This window comes from Anabrus simplex, chromosome 1 (assembly GCF_040414725.1).
Source record: "Anabrus simplex isolate iqAnaSimp1 chromosome 1, ASM4041472v1, whole genome shotgun sequence".
NCBI classification, from domain to species: Eukaryota; Metazoa; Arthropoda; class Insecta; order Orthoptera; family Tettigoniidae; genus Anabrus; species Anabrus simplex.
The window spans coordinates 54,628,344-54,648,948 of NC_090265.1; the positions used below are offsets into that span (position 1 = coordinate 54,628,344).

The following is a 20,605-nucleotide window of genomic DNA, read 5'->3' on the forward strand; positions in this document are numbered from 1 at the left end:
CGATTGCCTTTCTCTTGTAAAATGTACATTGGTTGAATTTAAAATCTTTCATTAAGTCATAAAACTCGAGCGTGGTGTTTCTTGAGCAGGCCCTTTGGTGCTATTCGACAGGAGTAGGCTATGTGCCGAGACCAGCTTTCACCCTCTCCCTACTATCGTATATCATGTCTAAAAGTTTGTCATTCTGTTTCGTTAAGGTGGAATTAACTCTTGAATCAATGTCTGAGATTTTGTCATTGAGTGCCTGCATCATGTTCAGTAAGCTGGAACAAATTTTTGTTATATTTACCTCTTCTTCCGATGGGGATTCCGGATGATAGTTCACCTCGATTATAAACTTTTCGGGATCTTCTCCTTTTTTGATGAGATCTTCTCGTAATCACGTCTTCAATAATTTCTTCTTGCCGTTCGTCGGAAGATTTCTCTTTGCGAGTTCGTCTTTAAGTTGTTGTACAGACATATTTTCTAGTATCACTTGCATTTTATTCTGATACACTTAAACTCGTGTTCTGAAATTTATTCTTCAGTCCTGCCATGATCACTAGTGATGTTACCACAAAGACGCACATACAAAATGCTGTCAGTTGTGTACACCATTTTATTTACAAATGATTTACACAAATTCTGTACACACAAACTAATAAACTGCCATCATAAACAAAACACTACTACGAAGAATCAAAAGAAGTCTGCAACAGATGCATGTCAACTACCAACATAAGTCACATAAGTCCCATTAAAACAACTCTGATCTACCCTCAAGACTGCCTCTTTATATACGTTGCCTGGCCATGTTTCTAGAAGAATATGACACAACATATTTTCTTGTAAGTTCGAGAGTCTCTAATAGCCTATTTACAATGTAAAGAATTCTCTGTACCATTCTAGTCGCATCATGCGTCGTTCTGGACTTATTACAGTGTATTGCACAACATTGTAGTGAATTATACATGATATATATAGGTAATAATAAATTATGCACTATTAATTACATGTTCTTACTTTAAATAAACTCATATTAATTTATATACAGCAGGTGTTTCATGACCTAACCTCACAAATAATACGATCGTGATTATACCAAATAAGGTTCGTACACAATTATGTAAAAAATAATACTAATACAAAATGGATGTAAACAATTCATAGCCATACCTCACAAGTCATAATAATAATCATTAAAAAATAATATTTGCATTATTTACCCATGGGTTAAAGAATATTGGTTCAAAGTTATATTAGTCTATTACACTTGTGTCAAGTGTAGTCACCCACAAAGTGTATCAACCTTTTTCCAATGTTGGGAAGCCGTTGGGGACCGTTGGCAAGCCATTCTCTGCAGATGACTGCGACGGAGCGCCCTACTGCGCAGAGTACAGATGCCACGTCAAGAAATCGGTGGCCTCGGAGGGGTTCCTTCAACTTCGGAATAAGGTCGAAGTCACAAGGATTCATGTCTGTTGAGTATGGAGGGTGTTCCAAGACCTCTCAATGCCACTGTTGCAATAAAAGCTTGACATTGTTTGCGTCATAACATGCAACACGATAGGGTGTTTGTATCACAATAAACATGGATGTTTACGCCGCATAGCTAGACACAGATGTTGATCCAGAAATCTTCAGTAGTAGTCACTGTTGATGGATTGTCTCTCGGCACAGCATGTGCTAGAATAACACACTCGTAGTCGTATGCCACAATCAGCATTAGCTTCACCCGACTGGGTTCCTATCAAAATTTCTGTGGACTTGATGAACTTGGTGCAGACTGGAAAGAAATAGATTAAGAAACGGCTGTGGAAGTAAGGAGAAATTGAAGGAACTTACTAGAAAATTGAGTCTAGCAAAGAAGGCAGGTAAGGATAACATGATGGCAAGCATAATTGGCAGTCATACAAATTTTAGTGAAGAATGTAAGGGTATGTATAGGTATTTTAAGGCTGAAACAGGTTCCAAGAAGGACATTCCAGGAATAATAAATGAACAAGGGGTGTGTGTATGTGAGGATCTTCAAAAGGCAGAAGTATTCAGTCAGCAGTATGTAAAGATTGTTGGTTACATGGATAATGTACAGACAGAGGAGGAGACTAATGCTAAAGAAGTATTAAAATTTACATATGATAACAATGACATTTACAGTAAGACAGAAAAGTTGAAAACTAGAAAAGCGGCTGGAATTGATAAGATTTCTGGGGATATTCTAAAGACAATGGGTTGGGATATAGTACCATATCTGAAGTACTTATTTGATTATTGTTTGGTCGGAGGAGCTATACCAGATGAATGGAGAGTTGCTATAGTAGCCCCTGTGTATAAAGGAAAGGGTGATAGACATAAAGCTGAAAATTACTGGCCAGTAAGTTTGACATGCATTGAATGTAAGCTTTGGGAAGGCAGATAGCAGATATCTTGGATTCAGGAGGTCAAATGGACTGTATCGCGATTGACCTGTCTAAAGCATTTGATAGGGTGGATCATGGGAAACTACTGGCAAAAATGAGTGCAATTGGACTAGACAAAAGAGTGACTGAGTGGGTTGCTATATTTCTAGAAAATAGATCTCAGAGAATTAGAGTAGGTGAAGCTTTATCTGACCCTGTAATTATTAAGAGGGGAATTCCTCAAGGCAGCATTATTGGACCTTTGTTTTCTTATATATTTAAATGTTATGAGTAAAGGAGTGGAATCAGAGGTAAGGCTTTTTGCAGATGACGTTATTCTCTATAGAGGAATAAATAAGTTACAAGATCGTGAGCAACTGCAACGTGACCTCAAATGTTGTGAAATGGACAGCAGGCAATGGTATATTGATAAACGGGGTTAAAAGTCAGGTTGTGAGTTTCATAAATAGGAAAAGTCCTCTGTTTTAATTACTGCGTTGATGGGGTGAAAATTCCTTTTGGGGATCATTGTAAGTATCTAGGTGTTAATATAAGGAAAGATCTTCATTGGGGTAATCACATAAATGTGATTGTAAATAAAGGGTACGGTACAGATCTCTGCACATGGTTGAGGGTGTTTAGGGGTTGTAGTAAGGATGTAAAGGAGAGGGCATATAAGTCTCTGGTAAGACCCCAACTAGAGTATGGTTCCAGTGTATGGGATGCTTACCAGGATTACCTGATTCAAGAACTGGAAAAAATCCAAAGAAAAGCAGCCTGATATGTTCTGGGTAATTTCCAACAAAAGAGTAGCGTTACAAAAATGTTGCAAAGTTTGGGCTGGGAAGAATTGAGAGAAAGAAGAGCTGCTCAACTAAGTGTATGTTACATGTGATAAAATTCATTTTTGGGTCCGTATTGAAAATATTTGTATTAAATAACACTTGAATGTTTTATTATTCATCCACCTATTCAATTCAATACAATTTTAAAAATTAGGACGTTGTCCTTATCAAAGTTGTTAACATGAAATTAATATATTATATGGTACATGTTTCGCCTATCAATAGTAGGCATCATCGGCCATATTTTTCACCTTAGGATAGATCAGGTACCTGATTGGAAATAATTGAATGCTATTAAAAACTATGTTGTTTAAAATGTATTGGAGATTGTTAAACACTATTACAATATAAAATGTAGTATGCTGTTATTTGACAATATTTGTGATAATATTGAAGTCTGAAAACATAATTATTTGATGATTATGACGTATTAAAAGATATTACAGTAGAGATAAAATCAGAAAACGTATTCCATTTAGTTGTCAGATTGCGTATTGTTAAAAAATTATGGAAACTTGAGCAATTGTAATGGTCGTTGGTTCTTCAAGTTATAAAATATTGATTTTCATTTATTTGCTTATAAATATTGGAGAATTTTCATATGGTCTGGTTCCTCTTGAGATAATAATAGTTAGAAATGTTGGTGCCTTAGGCTATATTGAAGTCTTTGTAGGCGTCATTAGACCATGTTCTTTGATGTGGTAAGAGTTTGTAATGGGTATGGCCCTTTGCTGTTAGGCGTGTTGAGGTGAGCGTATTAGTTGGAAGGGAATGTTGTTGTCATTCGGTGGTTAGCCAAAGATATGACGAGTTCCTTTCGACCGCTGAGATGTTAGCTTACGTTGAGAGTTTTAGAGTAACTGGCAGTCGCCAAGTATATGTATCACCCAGAACAAATCAAGCTGCTTTTCTTTGGATTTTTTCCAGTTTTTGAATCAGGTAATCCTGGTGAGGGTCCCATACACTGGAACCATACTCTAGTTGGGGTTTTACCAGAGACGTATATGCCCTTTCCTTTACATCCTTACTACAACCCCTAAACACCCTCATAACCATGTGCAGAGATCTGTACCCTTTATTTACTATCCCATTTATGTGATTACCCCAATGAAGATCTTTCCTAACCACCGAATGACAAGAACGTTTCCTTCCAACTAATACGCTCACCTCAGCATGCCCAACAGCAAAGAGCCTTACCCATTACAAACTCTTACCACATCAAAGAAGGTGGTCTAATGATGCCTACAAAGAATTCAATATAGCCTACAGCACCAACATTTTCAACTACTATCTCAAAAGGAACCAGACCATATGAAAATTCTCCAATATTTATAAGCAAATAAATGAAAATCAATATTTTATAACTTCAAGAACCAACGACCATTACCATTGCTCAAGTTTCCATAAGTTTTTAACAATACGCCATCTGACAACTAAATGGAATGTGTTTTCTGATTTTTATCTCTATTGTAATATCTTTTAATATGTAATAATTGTCAAATAATTATAATGTTTTTAGACTCCAACATTATCACAAATATTGTCAAATAACAGCATACTACATTCTATATTGTAATAGTGTTTAACAATCTCCAATACATTTTAAACAACATAGTTTTTAACAGCATTCATAAATTATTTCCAATCAGGTATCTGATCTATCCTAAGGTGAAAAATGTGGCTGATTATGCCTACTATTGATAGGCGAAACATATAATATATTAATTCATTTTAACAACTTTGATAAGGACAATGTCCTAATTTTTAAAATTGTATTGTATTGAATAGGTAGATGAATCATAAAACATTCAAGTGTTATTTAATATAAGTGGTATGTTCCGAGCTGTCAGCGGAGAGATGGTGTGGAATGACATTAGTAGACGAATAAGTTTGAGTGGCATTTATAAAAGTAGGAAAGATCACAATATGAAGATAAAGTTGAAATTCTAGAGGACAAACTGGGGCAAATATTCATTTATAGGAAGGGGAGTTAGGAATTGGAATAACTTACCAAGGGAGATGTTCAATAAATTTCCAATTTCTTTGAAATCATTTAGGAAAGGGCTGGGAAGGCAACAGATAGGAAATCTGCCACCTGGGCATCTGCCCTAAGTGCAGATCATGATTGGGTGACACCATTCATTCAATTGATGCTTTAATTCAGGCTCATGCCCATGTCTCATTACGCTGCAGAAATGAGTCTCCTTCGTTGCTGTATCTGTCCAGTGCATACCGGTGGCATTTCTGTACTTCACTACTATAAAAAGATGTTCCACCAAATCAGCACTTGGTATGTACTGAACTAGTTTGATCTTGAGGAATGGACAGCTGACCTGTGCGGTGCAAAACCGCAGTCTCATTCCGACCCACATGAAGCACTTTGACCCATCATGCAACCGTCCTACATGGTAATGTATTCTTGCCACAGGCTTCATGTAATCCTCAATAACATTCTGATGCATTTTTGCCATAGGCAACCTCGATTTTAATCTGTGAATGCTGATCACATTTTGAAAACATGGTTTAGAGCGGTGAAATTAGCACTCCTCACCTCAGTTCCACATAGCAACATCACTCCCAACTGGATGCGCATCAGATTTACACTACACATCAACAGCGCCACCCAACCACTCCCATATCCTATTTGCGCATGCCCGATCTCCTGAGTGTGTCTGGACCACTTTATTCACAGCCCTCGTATAATAACCTTGAATGGAAATAATTCTGGTTCCTCCTTATTCACTAGGCTACTAATCAATTTCTTAAAATATTTAACTTCTTAACATTTACAAAGTGCACATATTTTTTGGTATATGTCTGATGTTTTTTAACCTTTCTTTTAATCATGATTCAATTATTTTGTCACTATATATTGACTGAAGAAGTCCCATATTGAGGGCAAAACATATGCACAGTTTGTAAATGTTGTTAATGTTGTTATGGTTATTATTAAGTCAGTTTGATTAGTATCGAATAAGGTGGAGCCAGAATTACTTTTCAAGGTTATTATACGTTAGTTAGTTACTTATGTTACTGCCAACAGCAATGATTAAGGACTACATTTTATCCTGGATTAAGTCAGATTTCCACATGTTCGCTTGAATATCTTTCATATCTTTTGACATATTTAGCTCAGTTTTTAGCAGACCTGCATAGGAAACCTTCATTGTTGAGTTTCCATCTTCTTTATTTTGAAAGTGGCAGTGTCCATACCACTATAGTGCTTCACCTGTGTCGAAACAAGTTCAGTAGGGTTCTGTTCACAATGGTAGTGTGGTATTTTAAGAACCGTGCCTCCCCTTTCTCGTGCCATTTCATCGGTTCTATAGCAATTTTAATTCCATTCCATACTGTTTACCAGGGTCATCAAGTCTGTTTTTATCATGTTCTCAACTTACACTGTGCCATATTCTTGAAGCCATGACTGTAGGTTCTCTTTTTTTCCCCCTGCTTTCATAGGCAGAGCTTCATTCTTATGGGTATGATGGAAGGCAGTGTTAAGAACATTGACAGAATTTGGTGGCAGGTTCAGTAGAATACTTTCTTTAAAATATTCCTCACAACAACCACTATCCATCTTGTCAAGAGTGTCTGTGATATTCTTCTCGCATTGAAACTCGTACTATGCCCCTGACACGAACCCATGCTTGTTACCAGCCTACTCTAATGCAGGCCCAGGGCCATGACCTGGAGGTGACTTCAGACTGCATGAGAGTCCTAACAGAAAAACATCCCTTGGTATTGAAATGGTTTTATAATTTCATTCTTTCCCAGAAATGTGTTCTGATAATAATAATAATAATATAATAATAATAATAATATTAATAATAATGTTATTTGCTTTACATGCCACTAACTACTTCTACGGTTTTCGGAGACGCCGAGGTGCTGTAATTTAATCCCGCTGGAGTTCTTTTACATGCCAGTATATTTACAGACACGAGGCTGACATATTTGAGTACCTTCAAATACCACTGGACTGAGCCAGGATCGAACCTGCCAAGTTGGGGTCAGAAGGCCAGCGCTTCAACTGTCTAAGCCACTCAGCCAGGCGTAATGTGTTCTGTGTTAATCCATTATTCATCAGTGGTCCTTTCCTCATCTCTGGCATTAATTATTGTCCGATAGGCTACTTTTTTCCATCAAAGAAGCTGAATTCCCTTTCTTTTTATACTCGAAACATCTTTCAACAAATTATAGTAGATTGTTCTTTTGAAATTGGGAAGGTCTTCATCATTATTTGCAGACAGTAGCACTCGCTGCAAGGTTGGAGGTTGGCTTTTAAGGAAGAGCTCGTGCACTTTACACCACTGCAAACAAAATTATTGAACTTGACTGACCTGCTGTCCTTCCATGGTGCATTACGTTCTCTTAAGTGGGGAAGCCAGAGGTCCTGTAACTGGCTGCTGATTGCACTCTGTAAACAGTCCTCTCAGAAAAGCCTGTTGCTTCAGCATTTTCTTTAATCACCCAGCTTAGACTTTCATCTGGATTCTTTCTAGAAAGATAATTAAATCCCACTAATGGCAGCCCTGAAGATGTTTTCCTATGGTTTCCCATTTTCACACCAGACAATTACTGCAACTGTATCAATATATTTGCTTCCTTCCCAGTTATATACAGTTTGCTTCTGCTTTCCCTAAGTACTTGTTCCTGCTTATTTTTATGAACAGTCTCAGCCATAACACAAGTCGTTCATTATATAATGTTAATAAATAAATAAATAAATAAATAAATAAATAAATAAATCAAACTGATCTGCATTTAGGGTAGTTGCCCAGATAGCAGATTCCCTATCTGTTGTTTTCCTACCCTTTTCTTAAATGATTTCAATGACATTGGACATTTATTGAACATCTCCCTTGGTAAGTTATTCCAATCGCTAACTCCCCTTCCTATAAAGGAATATTTACCCCAATTAATTACATACCACTTATCGAACACAAGAAAAGTGCGCATGGATATAATGGCTAAGAAGCACACACAGCAAATGAATAGACTAAAGTGATAAGTAACGGATTATGCAGTACATGTACCAGAGCTACACTGAAGGAAAATGATTGTTCTTGCCATTGTGCTTCCTCCCTGTGATTATATTTATTAAATAGAAATTGTTAGTAGTTATTTTAATGACTTATGGGCAAAACACACCTCATCCTTTTTAAAAAATCTTTTTTTTAAATAATAAAATATAAAGTAGACGTACATATTCCTTAATCACGAGGAATTAAGGGTAACTAAGAGGGGGGGGGGGGGTTGTGTTCATTCCTTGTAGGGCCATAAAAAATGTCTACTTTTCTTAACATGGAATGATCTATAAATTCTTGCCAAAATCATTAATCATGAACATATCAGCTGTGGCCTTAGGTTACAGATAACTTTGCTATCACGGCTGCATTTGGTGAAGTCATGGTGCAGCTACCATCGTACCTACCTTGCATAACTTGTATACGAGTTGGATTCCTCAAGATTATTCTTGCAGTTTGCTTTGAAGTGTAAAGTGAGTTGTATTATATACAGGGTTAGACTTGGCTATTACACACTTTGGGTTGACTTGTGAGGAAGTGATAACGTGAACTAGCTGGTGTTGCAGTGTGGGGATTATTACTTTTCAAAATAAGATTGGACTTGGGCAAGGTAGCACTAGTGTTCGTTTATTGCAGTTAGGCATGTTAGTGGGCAGGGTACAGTTGTCATGAGTCTCGCATTACTGATAGGACTGAAAGAGTTCACTGTGTGGTTCAGATTTTGTAGCTGTGAACTTTCATTCAGGAGAAGGAACGTTTGAATCCCACTGATGGCAGTCCTGAAGATGTTTTCCAATGGTTTTCCATTTTCACACCAGACAGTTACTGGGACTCTGCCAATATATTTGTTTCCTTCCCAGTTCTGTCCCATCATCCCCAATAAACAAAAAGTTCAAGATGAATTTTAGGGGAAAATTTGAAATTTTCAAATACAAAAACAGGCTGCAAAAAATACATAAAAATGAACAAATAAATAATACAAAAATCCATGGAACATAAGATTGAAAGAAATCAATTTACTACCAAGGACTGACTGACTAACTGAACAGCAATAGATTTAGCACACTGCGCTATACCTGGTGACAGACAAATAATAAAGCACTGGCCATAAACAAGCAGTAGTTCCTGACATGCTGTCGTATTTTAAACACGTACCTGTACAAATTTCCAGTAGGTGAATGAATTGAAGTGCTTAGAACTGAATTGGAAGCAAGTATGTTAATGTATTAGCCAGCTTATTTCCAAAATCTGTTGTAAATGGAAAATCAAATGTACATTTCTTTGTTTGAGTCGAACTGTTAGTTTGATACATGTATTTTTTTGTTTAATTTTTAGGAAAGCTTGTTCTTAAGATTCCATGGAAGAATCTCTACAGTGCACCAGTGGAAGCATCTATTGAAAGATTGTTCTTGCTGGCAGTTCCAAATCAGGATGTGAAATATGATTCAGAGAAGGAGGAAAAGTATGCTCTAGAAAGTAAATTGGCTGAATTACAAAGAGTGGAAGATGCTAAGAAGCGTGAAAAAGAAAAAGGTATGTAAGCCAATGGCTGGGATTACTTTTCACATCTTTGTCTTGAAGCTGTATCCCTCCTGGGGAAAAATTAGTTGATTGGGGAAGTACTGTACTTACCAGTAAAATTTGTCTATACTGTTATTTTGAAATTTGATTACATTTTTGGCTTTATTCTAGTTAATTATGTCAGTGCTGTTCAAAATGTTTCCTTTTTAAAATTTGTTGTTCTGTAAACATGTAGGCCTATCTGTCTATAAGGGAGTTTCCTAAAACCTATTATTCATCCTCCTCCTCTCCTCTTATCTAGCTCTTGCTGGGTCAGGGGTATTTATGGCACTTCCTCGCTTTCTTGTCTCCACCATTCCTCTTCCATTATTTTGTCCCAGTCCAGGTTTTCTTCTTCATGCACTCCTTTTCATTGAATCGATCCACCTTGTTCTAGGTCCTCTTGCTCTCTCTCCCTCAGGCTTCATCGCAGTCATCTGTTTTGGTATTCTTTTCTCCTCCATCCTCTTTGCATGTCAAAACTGTCATAGTTTATTATAAATTCTTTCCTTTAGGTTTTCTATCCAGACTTCCTTTCTAACATCTTCCTGTCTCATTGTATTTCCTGTCTCTTAAGTTTTTCATTTTTCTGGCTTGAATTCTACTCTCCTCTACTTGTCATTGTCCAAATCTCAGCTGCAGGAGTCAATATGGGTGCATAATACATTTTGTACATTATCTCTTTACACTTCCTTAGTACTTCTTATTCCAGAGGAGGTTCCTGGTAAAATACATTGCCCTGTTGCACCCTCTTGCTGCTAATCTCCATGTCCAGCATTGCATTTTGGATTAATTCACTCCCTAGATATTTGAAACTGTCCACAATTTCAAGGCTGTGACTACCAATTTTCACAATGCCTCTACCTTGTCTTTCTCCTCTTGATATCACCATAGTCTTGCTTTTCTCTGCACTGATTTTCATACCATACTTTTCAATTTTCTCATTCATTGCATCAGGTTGTTCTTGTACTTCTTTGGTGTTTGTTCCTAGACTGCAATATTGTCTCAAATAGTAATAACTTCATCTCTCTATTTCATTACCATTGGAAATAAAAGAACTGACAACTTTTCTAGGAGAAACATTTGATGAAGATCATACAGTTGTGATAACAAAATTGAGAGTGGGGGAAATGGAAAAATTAACCCTGGAGTGGTCACATGGGTTTTGTCAATATTAACGGTCGCACCGGGTCTCTCAGACCCATTTTTTCTCAGTGTTTTACTATTAGATTTTTATACTTTATTTCCAATTACAGTATTATAGGACATTATTTTGTTTATTTTAATGCTGTGTACATGACTAAAATATTTAACTATCCTGTTTCTTAACCAAAAAATGTATTTTAATAATTACACTGAAAAACTGATTGTTTTCTGTTAACTTGTGAAAGGTGAAACATGATAACAGTAAAATGTATTTCACATTTTTTTCCCTTTTTCCTGCATCTACATGCACAAAGCAACACTTTCATTTATTTTTTACACAGTCTCAATAAAACATATTTTTGAGAATTTCACACTTGAACTATTGGTACAAAAATATGGATTTTTTTGGTATGTGTGAATTGTGTATATTCATAAAATAAAATATAATTCAAATTAGTTTTAGAAACACATCCAAGTACACAGAAACATCACTTTAATCAATTTCTATGCACATTCTGCAGACAAGTTGTCCATGTTCGTTCTTTCTTCTTCTTCATATGCCATGTCCTCGCAGAACATTGGCGATCAGTAGCATGATCTGTTGTTTGTTCATAGTTGTTCTGAACAGAGTAAGCTTTGTCACCCCAAACCACTGGCTCAAGTTGCCGAGCCATGATGTCCTACTTCTCTCCGGACCACGTTTTCCATTAATTTTCCCTTGGAGTATTACTTGCAGAAGGTGGTATTTAGAGTTCCGCATCATATGACCAAAGTATTCTAGTTTCCTTCTCTTGATGGTAGTGAGAATTTCTGGTTCTTTGTTCATACGGTGCAAAACGTCTATATTGGTCATTTTAGCTGTCCAAGGTATCTTCAGCATCCTTCGCTACGTCCACATTTCAAATGCTTGCAATCTCTTGCACATGACCCAGTTAGTGTCCATGCCTCAGCACCGTATAACAAAATGCTGAAAACGTAGCACCGGAGTAGTCGTGTCCGTAGTGAAATGGAAAGGTCACGGCTTGTCAAAAGTTTCCTAAGTCTCTGAAAAGAAGTTCTGGCCTGCTCAATTCTGCATCGGATCTCGTGAGTAAGGTCCCAGTCATCGTTGATGTGACATCCCAGGTATTTAAATGTTGCTACTCTTGCGATCTGTTCCTTCGCTGTTGTGAGATTACCTCGAATGCCATCTTCTTTCCTACTTATAACCATCCACTTGGTCTTCTTTACATTAAGCTTCAAGCCCATTGCGCTGCTGGCTTCAGTGACAGCATTAAGTAGTTCCTGTAGATCCTGGAGATTGGTTGCAAGTAGCACAGTGTCATCGGCGTACCTGATGTTATTTATGATGAAACCATTAACCACAATTCCTTGAGTATTTCCGTAAAGAGCATCTCGGAAAATCTTTTCTGAATAGATGTTGAAAAGCATGGGGGAAAGAATACAGCCTTGGCGAACTCCTTTCATAATCGAGACTTCTTCCGCGAGACACGACCATCAACTCTTATGCCAGCACACTGGTTCCAGTAGAGATTACCAATAATACGAATGTCCCGTCCATCAAGATATCCGTGAGAGGCTTCAGTTGGAAAATAATTATATCGGCAGGACTGACCACAAATATAAAATTAGAAGGAATTTTAGCAGAAGTGATTGGGGTAAATTTTCATTCATTGGGAAGGGTGTGAAGGAGTGGAACAGTTTACCAGGGGTAGTGTTTGATCCTTTTCCAAGATCTGTACAGATATTCAAGAAGAGAATAAACAGCAACAGAAAAAATAAATGAAGTGTTAGAGGGCATTCGACCAGTGCAGGTTATTGTAAATAAAAAAAAAGTGTGTGTGATTAAATTAATTCCATCCCCTGGTCTAAGGAGTTGGACAGCCAAAGTATGGGACTGCCTGTAGGGGTGAAGTACAGTGGGGACTTCGAGGGCCCTGGGACCGCTACGGTAGCTGTGAAGGCCCTTCAGGAACTCTAAAAATTGGTGGCAAAAGGGGCTCTGGTTAAGACGCAGCAGGTCGTTATGCTACTTAGGTTCCAGAATGGGTTTAAAAAAAAAAAAAGTAAATAAATGCAATGTAAAGTTTAATCTTATACCAGTTGTATAGTATTATTTGAAGTAATTCCACATACTGTATATCAGTTGACTATATTTGTAAGTAGTACAGGAGATATTATAAGTAGAATTTTGTGAACAATATAAATTTATTAAGGCTGAGCTGTGTGTTTAATAGAAAAAATTGTTAGCGTAAATTGTATTGTATAATAGGAAAATTTTCTTCTTGTTAATTTAATATTTAGTGCTTGACAATAATGTATTTTAGTGTACCATTTGCCACCGAGGTAGACACCTCATTTGCAAATAAAGAGATTTTGATTTGATTTGATTTGATTTGAAGTCCTAATTCCCGAAAAATGTTCATAAGCTCATCGTGGCGGACTGTATCGAAAGCCTTTTCATAATCAATGAAACAAGCAAAAACATTGACATTGACATCTCGGCACAGTTGGACTAATACCTCCAGACTGAATAATGCCTCTCTAGTACCAAAACCATGTCTGAAGCCAAACTACGAGGTTCCGATATTCTCCTCACATTTATGATAAATTCTCGCATGCAAGACTTTTAGGAATACTTTCAGAATGTGGCTCATCAAACTAATTGTTCTATATTCATTACAGAATTTTGCATTGGCTCTCTTAGGCAATATTACGAAAGTCGATTTGAGCCAATCTCGAGGAATGGTTCCACTGCGGTGAATACTGTTGAATAAGTCAACTAATAATGAAAGGGATTTTTCTTTCTCAAGGAGTTTCAGTATCTCAGCATACATCTCATCAGGGCCTGGAGCCTTCCCATTCTTCGCTGTTCTTATGGCATATTCTACTTCTGCACGTGTGATATCCACACCATCGTCTGCCCAAGCACCATGATCCACATTTCTGCGATCCAAGAAGAAATTTTGTACATATTCCATCCATTCCTTCAGTTTCCCTTCTGTGCTCGCTAAGATGTCACCATTCTTATTAAGGAGGACTCCACTACCCTTCCTGTTATATGCACCAGTTACTTGTTTCACTTTCTTGTACATGTTGAAAAAATCATGTTTGGAATTCATTAATTCTATTTCGTTGCATTCCTCAGAGAGTTGTTGTTCTTTTGCATTCCTTATTCTTTGTAGTATTAAATTCTGCAAACTTTTGTACTTTACAGGATCTTTGTTTTTAAAAGACCTTCTCTGGTCCATCAGCTTCAGGATTTCTTGTCATCCACAGCTTGTTTTTCCTTCTTCCAGTATTCATTAATTTTACTTACGTCGTCAATTGCACATTTGATGTGATTCCAAGTGCCTTCAACATCATTTATATTAACGCTGTTTTGAACTTCCGCAAGTTTTACACGTAGAGCTAACTGAACTTCATCCTTCAGTGCTTGATCTTGAAGCTTCTCAATCTCAATCTGACTAAAACTCCCCTTTAAATGACATTTCTTCAGCCCGAGATTCATGGAAGCAAACAGTAGGCTATGGTCTGAGTTGATATCAGCACCTGGGTATGTTTTCACACATTTGATGGAATTTCTGAACCGCTTGTTAATTGTGATGTAATCAATCTGGTTCCTAATACTGTTGTCAGCATTAGAGGTCCACGTATAGAGGCGACGTGGAGGTAGCTGGAAATACGTGTTTGCTATAATAAGGCTCTGCTCTTGGCACATCTGGACCAGTCGATCTCGAGTATTGCTTGTTTCTAATCCGTAGTCACCGACTACATCAGCCCGTCGACCATGGCCGACTTTAGCATTGAAATCGCCCATCACAATGTTTATCTCAGATGGTTTGGTATATGACAGGGCTGCTTCGATTTTCGTGTAAAAATCTTCGACATCAACGTCTGACGCATCACATGTTCTAGCATATACTTGGATGATATTCACTAAAATTGGTCATGCATTAAGCTGTAATAAACGTACCCTATCTGATACTGGTATAAAATTTTTCACAGACTTACTGATATCTTGATGTACAATGAAACCCACGCCATTAAGATGGCGAGGATCGTCATTACCAGAATAGTATACTTGATAACTACTGACCACACTCTTTCCTGAATGAGGCCAACGCATTTCACTAATGCTAAGAATGTCGATCTTGAGTCTCTCCATCTCTCTGATGGCGTTATGAGTCTTTCCACTTTGAAACAAGCTGCGAACATTCCACGTTGCTATCCTTCTCATGACTGGCCCGGAGATTCTTAGCACCGCCTGCCCACTGAAGGGCTGCCGGGGACTGGGGGCCTTGGTTTCATGTTTTCCAGTCATGCTAAAGATTTTACTGTTCTCTGCAAATGAAATTTTGGCCCTTGGGGCAGATGAAGTATGTCTTCCTCTTTGTTTGTCAGGCAGAATGACCAAGAGCTTCTTCATGTTCAGATTCCTCCAGTATGGAACGAATCCAGGCAGAGTTAGCTTCATCCATTGTTACACAGAAGAAAAAATGTACTAAACTAAATAACAATGCGAAGTTTGACAAAAAATACAAACGTTAACACACGCACCGGTTCTATGAGACCCTGAACAGCCTGTACGCGCAAAGTTTCCAAGGCAACTGAGAGCAGGCTACTGTGTTCGGTTGAAGGTTGGGAACCAAGAAGCTACCAGGGATGGGGAAGCACTCGGTGCATTCCAACAACAGGAACACCAATAAGTATGTCCACCCGGGTCTCATAGACCCATCGTGACCACTCCAGAGTTAAAGGAGATAAGAGATAGTAAAATAAAAGTATGGAAATTAAAAATAAGAAAGTAGAGGAAGAATTTCTGGAGAGACTGAAACAACAAATTCCAGTTAATGAAGTAGCCTCGCCACTCCAGTGGATTGTAGTCACCTTAAGACAAAGAGAGCCATGGCTCAGAATATCTGAGATGCCCACTCCTGTCCCATGACAACTAGCATTCAGACTTTCAGGACCACTCCCTAGGCACTCAGCCGTTCCCCATGGTTCATGAAGTAGGATGCGATGGAAGTAATCCAACTACTTAATATTATTATTGTTGTTGTTGTTGTTGTTAACTGATGTAGGAACAGTGTGGCACCAAAGTGTAAGATAATCAGCAAGCATATCCCAGGATTGAATGTTAATTCCAGCTCTTTTCATATAGTATACTCATAGCATGATTTTGCCAAATCATTCTTTTCTCACAAAATTGATTCAGTATCTCTTCATTCATGATTCAGTCTACCCCTCTGACCTTCAGCATTGAAATATATTATTATTTCCATTTTATGGCCTTCATTGGACCACTCTAGCCAACTTTATACAAAGAATTTTTCAGATTGTCAGCCCAGTACTTCATTCTCTCAGATCGTATCTTTCTTCATCGGAAATGATCCCTTCTATTGTCTGTCTGTTGATTCTGGTTTGCTTGTCTGAGTTTCCTGATTTTGTGAATTTTGTTTCTTAGGTCTTCCACTGTAATTTGTAGTTACTCGATTTCTGTAATCCACATAATGTTGTACTTACTATTTCATAATTTTTCTATTCTCCTGACGATCCTGTTCTCTGATGTCCTGATTAGCCTAGATGTCCAAAAGATGAAATGCGTTTCTTCCTGATTGTGCTCATTACTGGTTTTATTTCCTTGTAGACTGTTTCATTAGAAGCTACTCTCCAGTGTCCATCTTTTTGGTATGATTTTTTGATGCATGTTCTAATGATTCTTCTATCTTGAGTTTTTTGTCTATCTGTGCAGTGTTAGTTGTTTTGAAGATGGTTTCACTTGCGTATGTTATTTCTGATTGAGTGACTTTTGTAGTGTTTTATTTTTGTTGCTATTGATAGGCCCCTTTTGTAGAAGGTATTCTTGGTGACATAGTGTGCTCTGGTCAGTTTATTTATTCTGTTATGCCATGTTGGCTTTTCATTGAGGTTATACAGTATGTTATGATTCCTCCCAGATATTTAAATTTACATAAAGTTTCGATTTCTTGGTTTCCTGTGGCAATTTTGTTTGAGTGGTGGGTCAGTTAACATGATTACTGTCTTTTCAAAAGATATTTCAAGACCAAATTTCTGTGCTATTTCCTGTAGAGATAAACTTGTTGTTTGGTTTCCTGAATATTGTTGGACAAGAGAGCAAGGTCATCAGCAAATCCTAGGCAATTTACTTATGTTGTCTTCGGGTCTTCCAATTTGGATGTTCTTGAACCATTCCCTCATTATATATTCCAAGGCACAGTGGTGACAAGCAGTCTCCTTGTCTTAAACCTGTTTTTATGATGAATGGCTCAGAGAATTCCCACCTGAACTTGACTTTTGATTTAGTGTTGGTTAGGGTGAGTTCTATCAGTTAAATTAATTTTGGATGGAGCCCGAAATTTCTTAAGATTTCTAACATTGATGGTGTATGGATACAGTCGTAAGCTTTTTTAAAGTCTATAAAGGTTATTGCATGAGGTTTGTTTTGTTTCTTTTAATATGCTATGGCTAATTTTAAAGTGGTGATTTGTTCTGCACAGCTTCTCCAAGGTCTGAAGCCTCCTTGGTATTAACCTAATTCTTCCTTTAGTTGCTCTTTGATCCTCCTGTATAGGCTTCTGGAGAAAATCTTGTATGTTCTGTCTAAGAAAGCAATACCTCTGTAATTATCTGGATTGCTTTTATCTCTTTTTGTGGAGTGGATGGATTATGGCTGTGGTCCAATGTTCGGGGAACTTTTCGTTATGCAGATTTTTGTCAGGGCCATGTGTAAAGATGTTCAAACTGTCTCACTGCCATATTTCCCCATTTCTGCAAAAACTTGGTCTTCTCCACATGCTTTATAATTTTTCAACACTCTGAGTGCTGTTTCCACCTCTTGGATTGCTGGAGGGTTTATGAGTTCAGGCGGGGTCTTGATGGGTGTGTTTGTATTAATTGATAAAAGTTCCTGGGGTTCTTCACATGCTTTTGCCATGATTTCAGCATTTTCCATGTCATTATGTGTCATTTTTTCATTCTCACTTTTCAGCATTAACGTGGGAGGGGAAAATCTTTGTAGTTGTTCCAAACATTTTGTAAAAGTCTTTGAAATTGGTTTTATGGTAATTTTCTTCTATTGAGTTGGTTAGATCTTTCTGTGATTGTCTCTTGGTTTGCCTGATAATTTGTGTGAACTTTTTCCTGATAATTTTGAGATTGATTGCACTTTCTTCTGTTTTGTGTGTTTGAAATTTTAACCATGCCTGATGTCTTTCTTCATGAATTTTGTCACATTCTGAGGTCCACCAGGCGTCTTTTATGTGGATTCAGTGGGGTTAAATTTTCATCTTGTTGCCTGAGAATTGGAACCAGTTCTTCTAAGTTTTGTCAATTTTATGTTTTGTACGACCTCTATATATTAATAATTTCTAATTAATTGGTGTGGATCAAAATTCCTCTTTCGTTTATTGCGTTTTGGTTTCTTTTCTTTAATGGTGTGAACTTAATTTATATTTTCATTTCTTAATTATATTATTTTATATAATAATAATGATAATGAAGTATGAATTGGTGATGAATGAAGTGCTACAAGCATAAGTCTCAAACTAAAAGCAGTTGAACGGAAACAATATACTATATCGGACACACAAAGGGCTTCCAGGTCGGAGAGGATGAAAAAGTTCTGGGAGAAGAAGAAGAAGAAATTAACTCAAATGTATTGATTTCAGTGCTCCAATGTGGGCGTAAAATATGTAAATAATAAATAATAATAAATAATGATAATGATAATTTTTGATGTGCAGTTGTTATCAGTTTAGCCTGTACTGAATTTTTCATTACGGTGTAACTACTGCATTGTACATCTGTTGTGTGTGTCCTCCACGCCTACAATTTCCGCAGCCCGCCCGACACATGGATGTTTCCAGAGACCACGAGGCAGACTGCAGTGCGCTGACGTGATCATCTCTGACGTCAGCCAGCGCTATAAAAGGAGCAACGTTTCTCGCCTCTCCAGGACTCCTACAGTGTCCAATGACCAGACTACACTGCAAGTCAGACACGGAGGCACCCTCTTAAAAATGTGTTCTGAATAGGTGGACTGATTCCTGGCCGTGAGGTTTCACCTCTGGACATTGCCTCATTTCATCCTGCATCCCGTAGCCACGTCGAGCACCCATCCAAGCATTCTGCTACTCACTCAAGTCCCCTACAGTGCTCCGACTCCAAAAATAGCATTCTGCTATATATGAACATTAGACGCAAGTTCCTTGCAAGTTATACACCTCCTGTTAGCCTTCTGCTAATACGAACTCTCTCTACAAGTTCCACTTGTTATTATACATGACCGATAGTTTTCGCCTATCAAGAACATTCTCTCATTTGAACAGACTGTCTCATCAAGACAAGATTGTATGTATATAGAAATCTCAATTCTTACGTATGTAAATATTATTCAGGCCCTCAGCCTGCTACCTTATATTAACATTAAACGTGTGCAACTCAACAAGCTTCAAGAAAAGTACATATTGTATAAATGTGTTGAAGCAATAAACTTTTATGTTGTGCCTTGTATACCAAGTTCCTTGTATACAACAGTCTGCTATACTCAGTTTGCCATATTCATACCATGCTCTATTCCCACTGCTCTTACAACCTACACTTCCCTCAGAAAGTAATTGAACAAGACCTAGGTGTCTTAATGTGTGTCCCATCATCCTATCCTTTCTTCTTATCAAATATTGCCAAATCATTCTCTCACCAGTTCAATTATCCCTATACAGAATTTTAAGACTCCGACATTTCCTAAGTGGTTTAATCATAAATTGAAGTCCCTGATTATTGAAAAGAAGAAAGACACAAGCGATACAAAATATCAGGTCTCAATAGTGATTATCAGCATTTCTCGAATTTAAGAAATGAATGCAAGTCTGAATCTAAATCTTGCTATACAGTGTATGTCTCCAACTGTGAACGAAGTATTACTTCCAATCCACAGAAATTCTGGCAATATCTAAGTTCTAAAAGGTCATGTAATAATATTCCTTCAACAATGCATCTTAATAAAGTTACAGCCGATACTGGAGAAAATATTGTCAGTCTTTTTGCTAACCACTTTTCATCCGTTTATTCTTATCAGAATAGTAGTAGTATGTCCTATGATTATCCTTTCTCTGTCAATCTTATCAGTTATAAACATTAGTAAGGCAGAAATTTACAACAAACTGATATCTTGGGAATTAAAGAAAACTGTCGGACGTGATGGTGTTTCAACGTACCTGCTCAAGTACTGCTCATTTATTTTATGTGAAGCACTCTTTTATCTGTTCAACTTATCATTAAACCAAGGCGTTTTTCCAGTGGAGTGGAAGAAAGGATTTGTTAGTCCAGTTTTCAAAAATGGTGATAAAACTGACATAAAACAATATAGACCAGTTATAATTTCTTCTCATATTTCCAAAATTTTTGACTCAATAATTCTTGACAAAATCACACCTCTCTTTAGAAACATCATTGATGAGCGACATGGATTCTTTTCGGGACGGTCAACCTGTAGCAATCTTCTTTTATTCTATCAGTTCCTCTTGGATGCAATAGAGAACCACTCCCAAGTGGACTGCATTTATACAGACTTCTCAAAAGCTTTTGACTTTGTCGACCATGATATCTTGCTGCAAAAACTAACAGG

At 37.4% G+C, this 20,605-nt stretch overlaps 1 protein-coding gene across 1 annotated transcript in view; it reads left to right on the top strand.

Moving 5' to 3' along the window:
* Positions 1 to 20,605, top strand: part of LOC136884060 (intermembrane lipid transfer protein Vps13) — an 816,621-nt gene that overhangs the window by 2,681 nt on the left and 793,335 nt on the right. Inside the window, exon 3 of the mRNA XM_067156088.2 lies at positions 9,586 to 9,783. Coding sequence (XP_067012189.2) covers positions 9,586 to 9,783 — 198 coding nt within the window. The remainder of the gene's footprint in view (positions 1 to 9,585; positions 9,784 to 20,605) is intronic.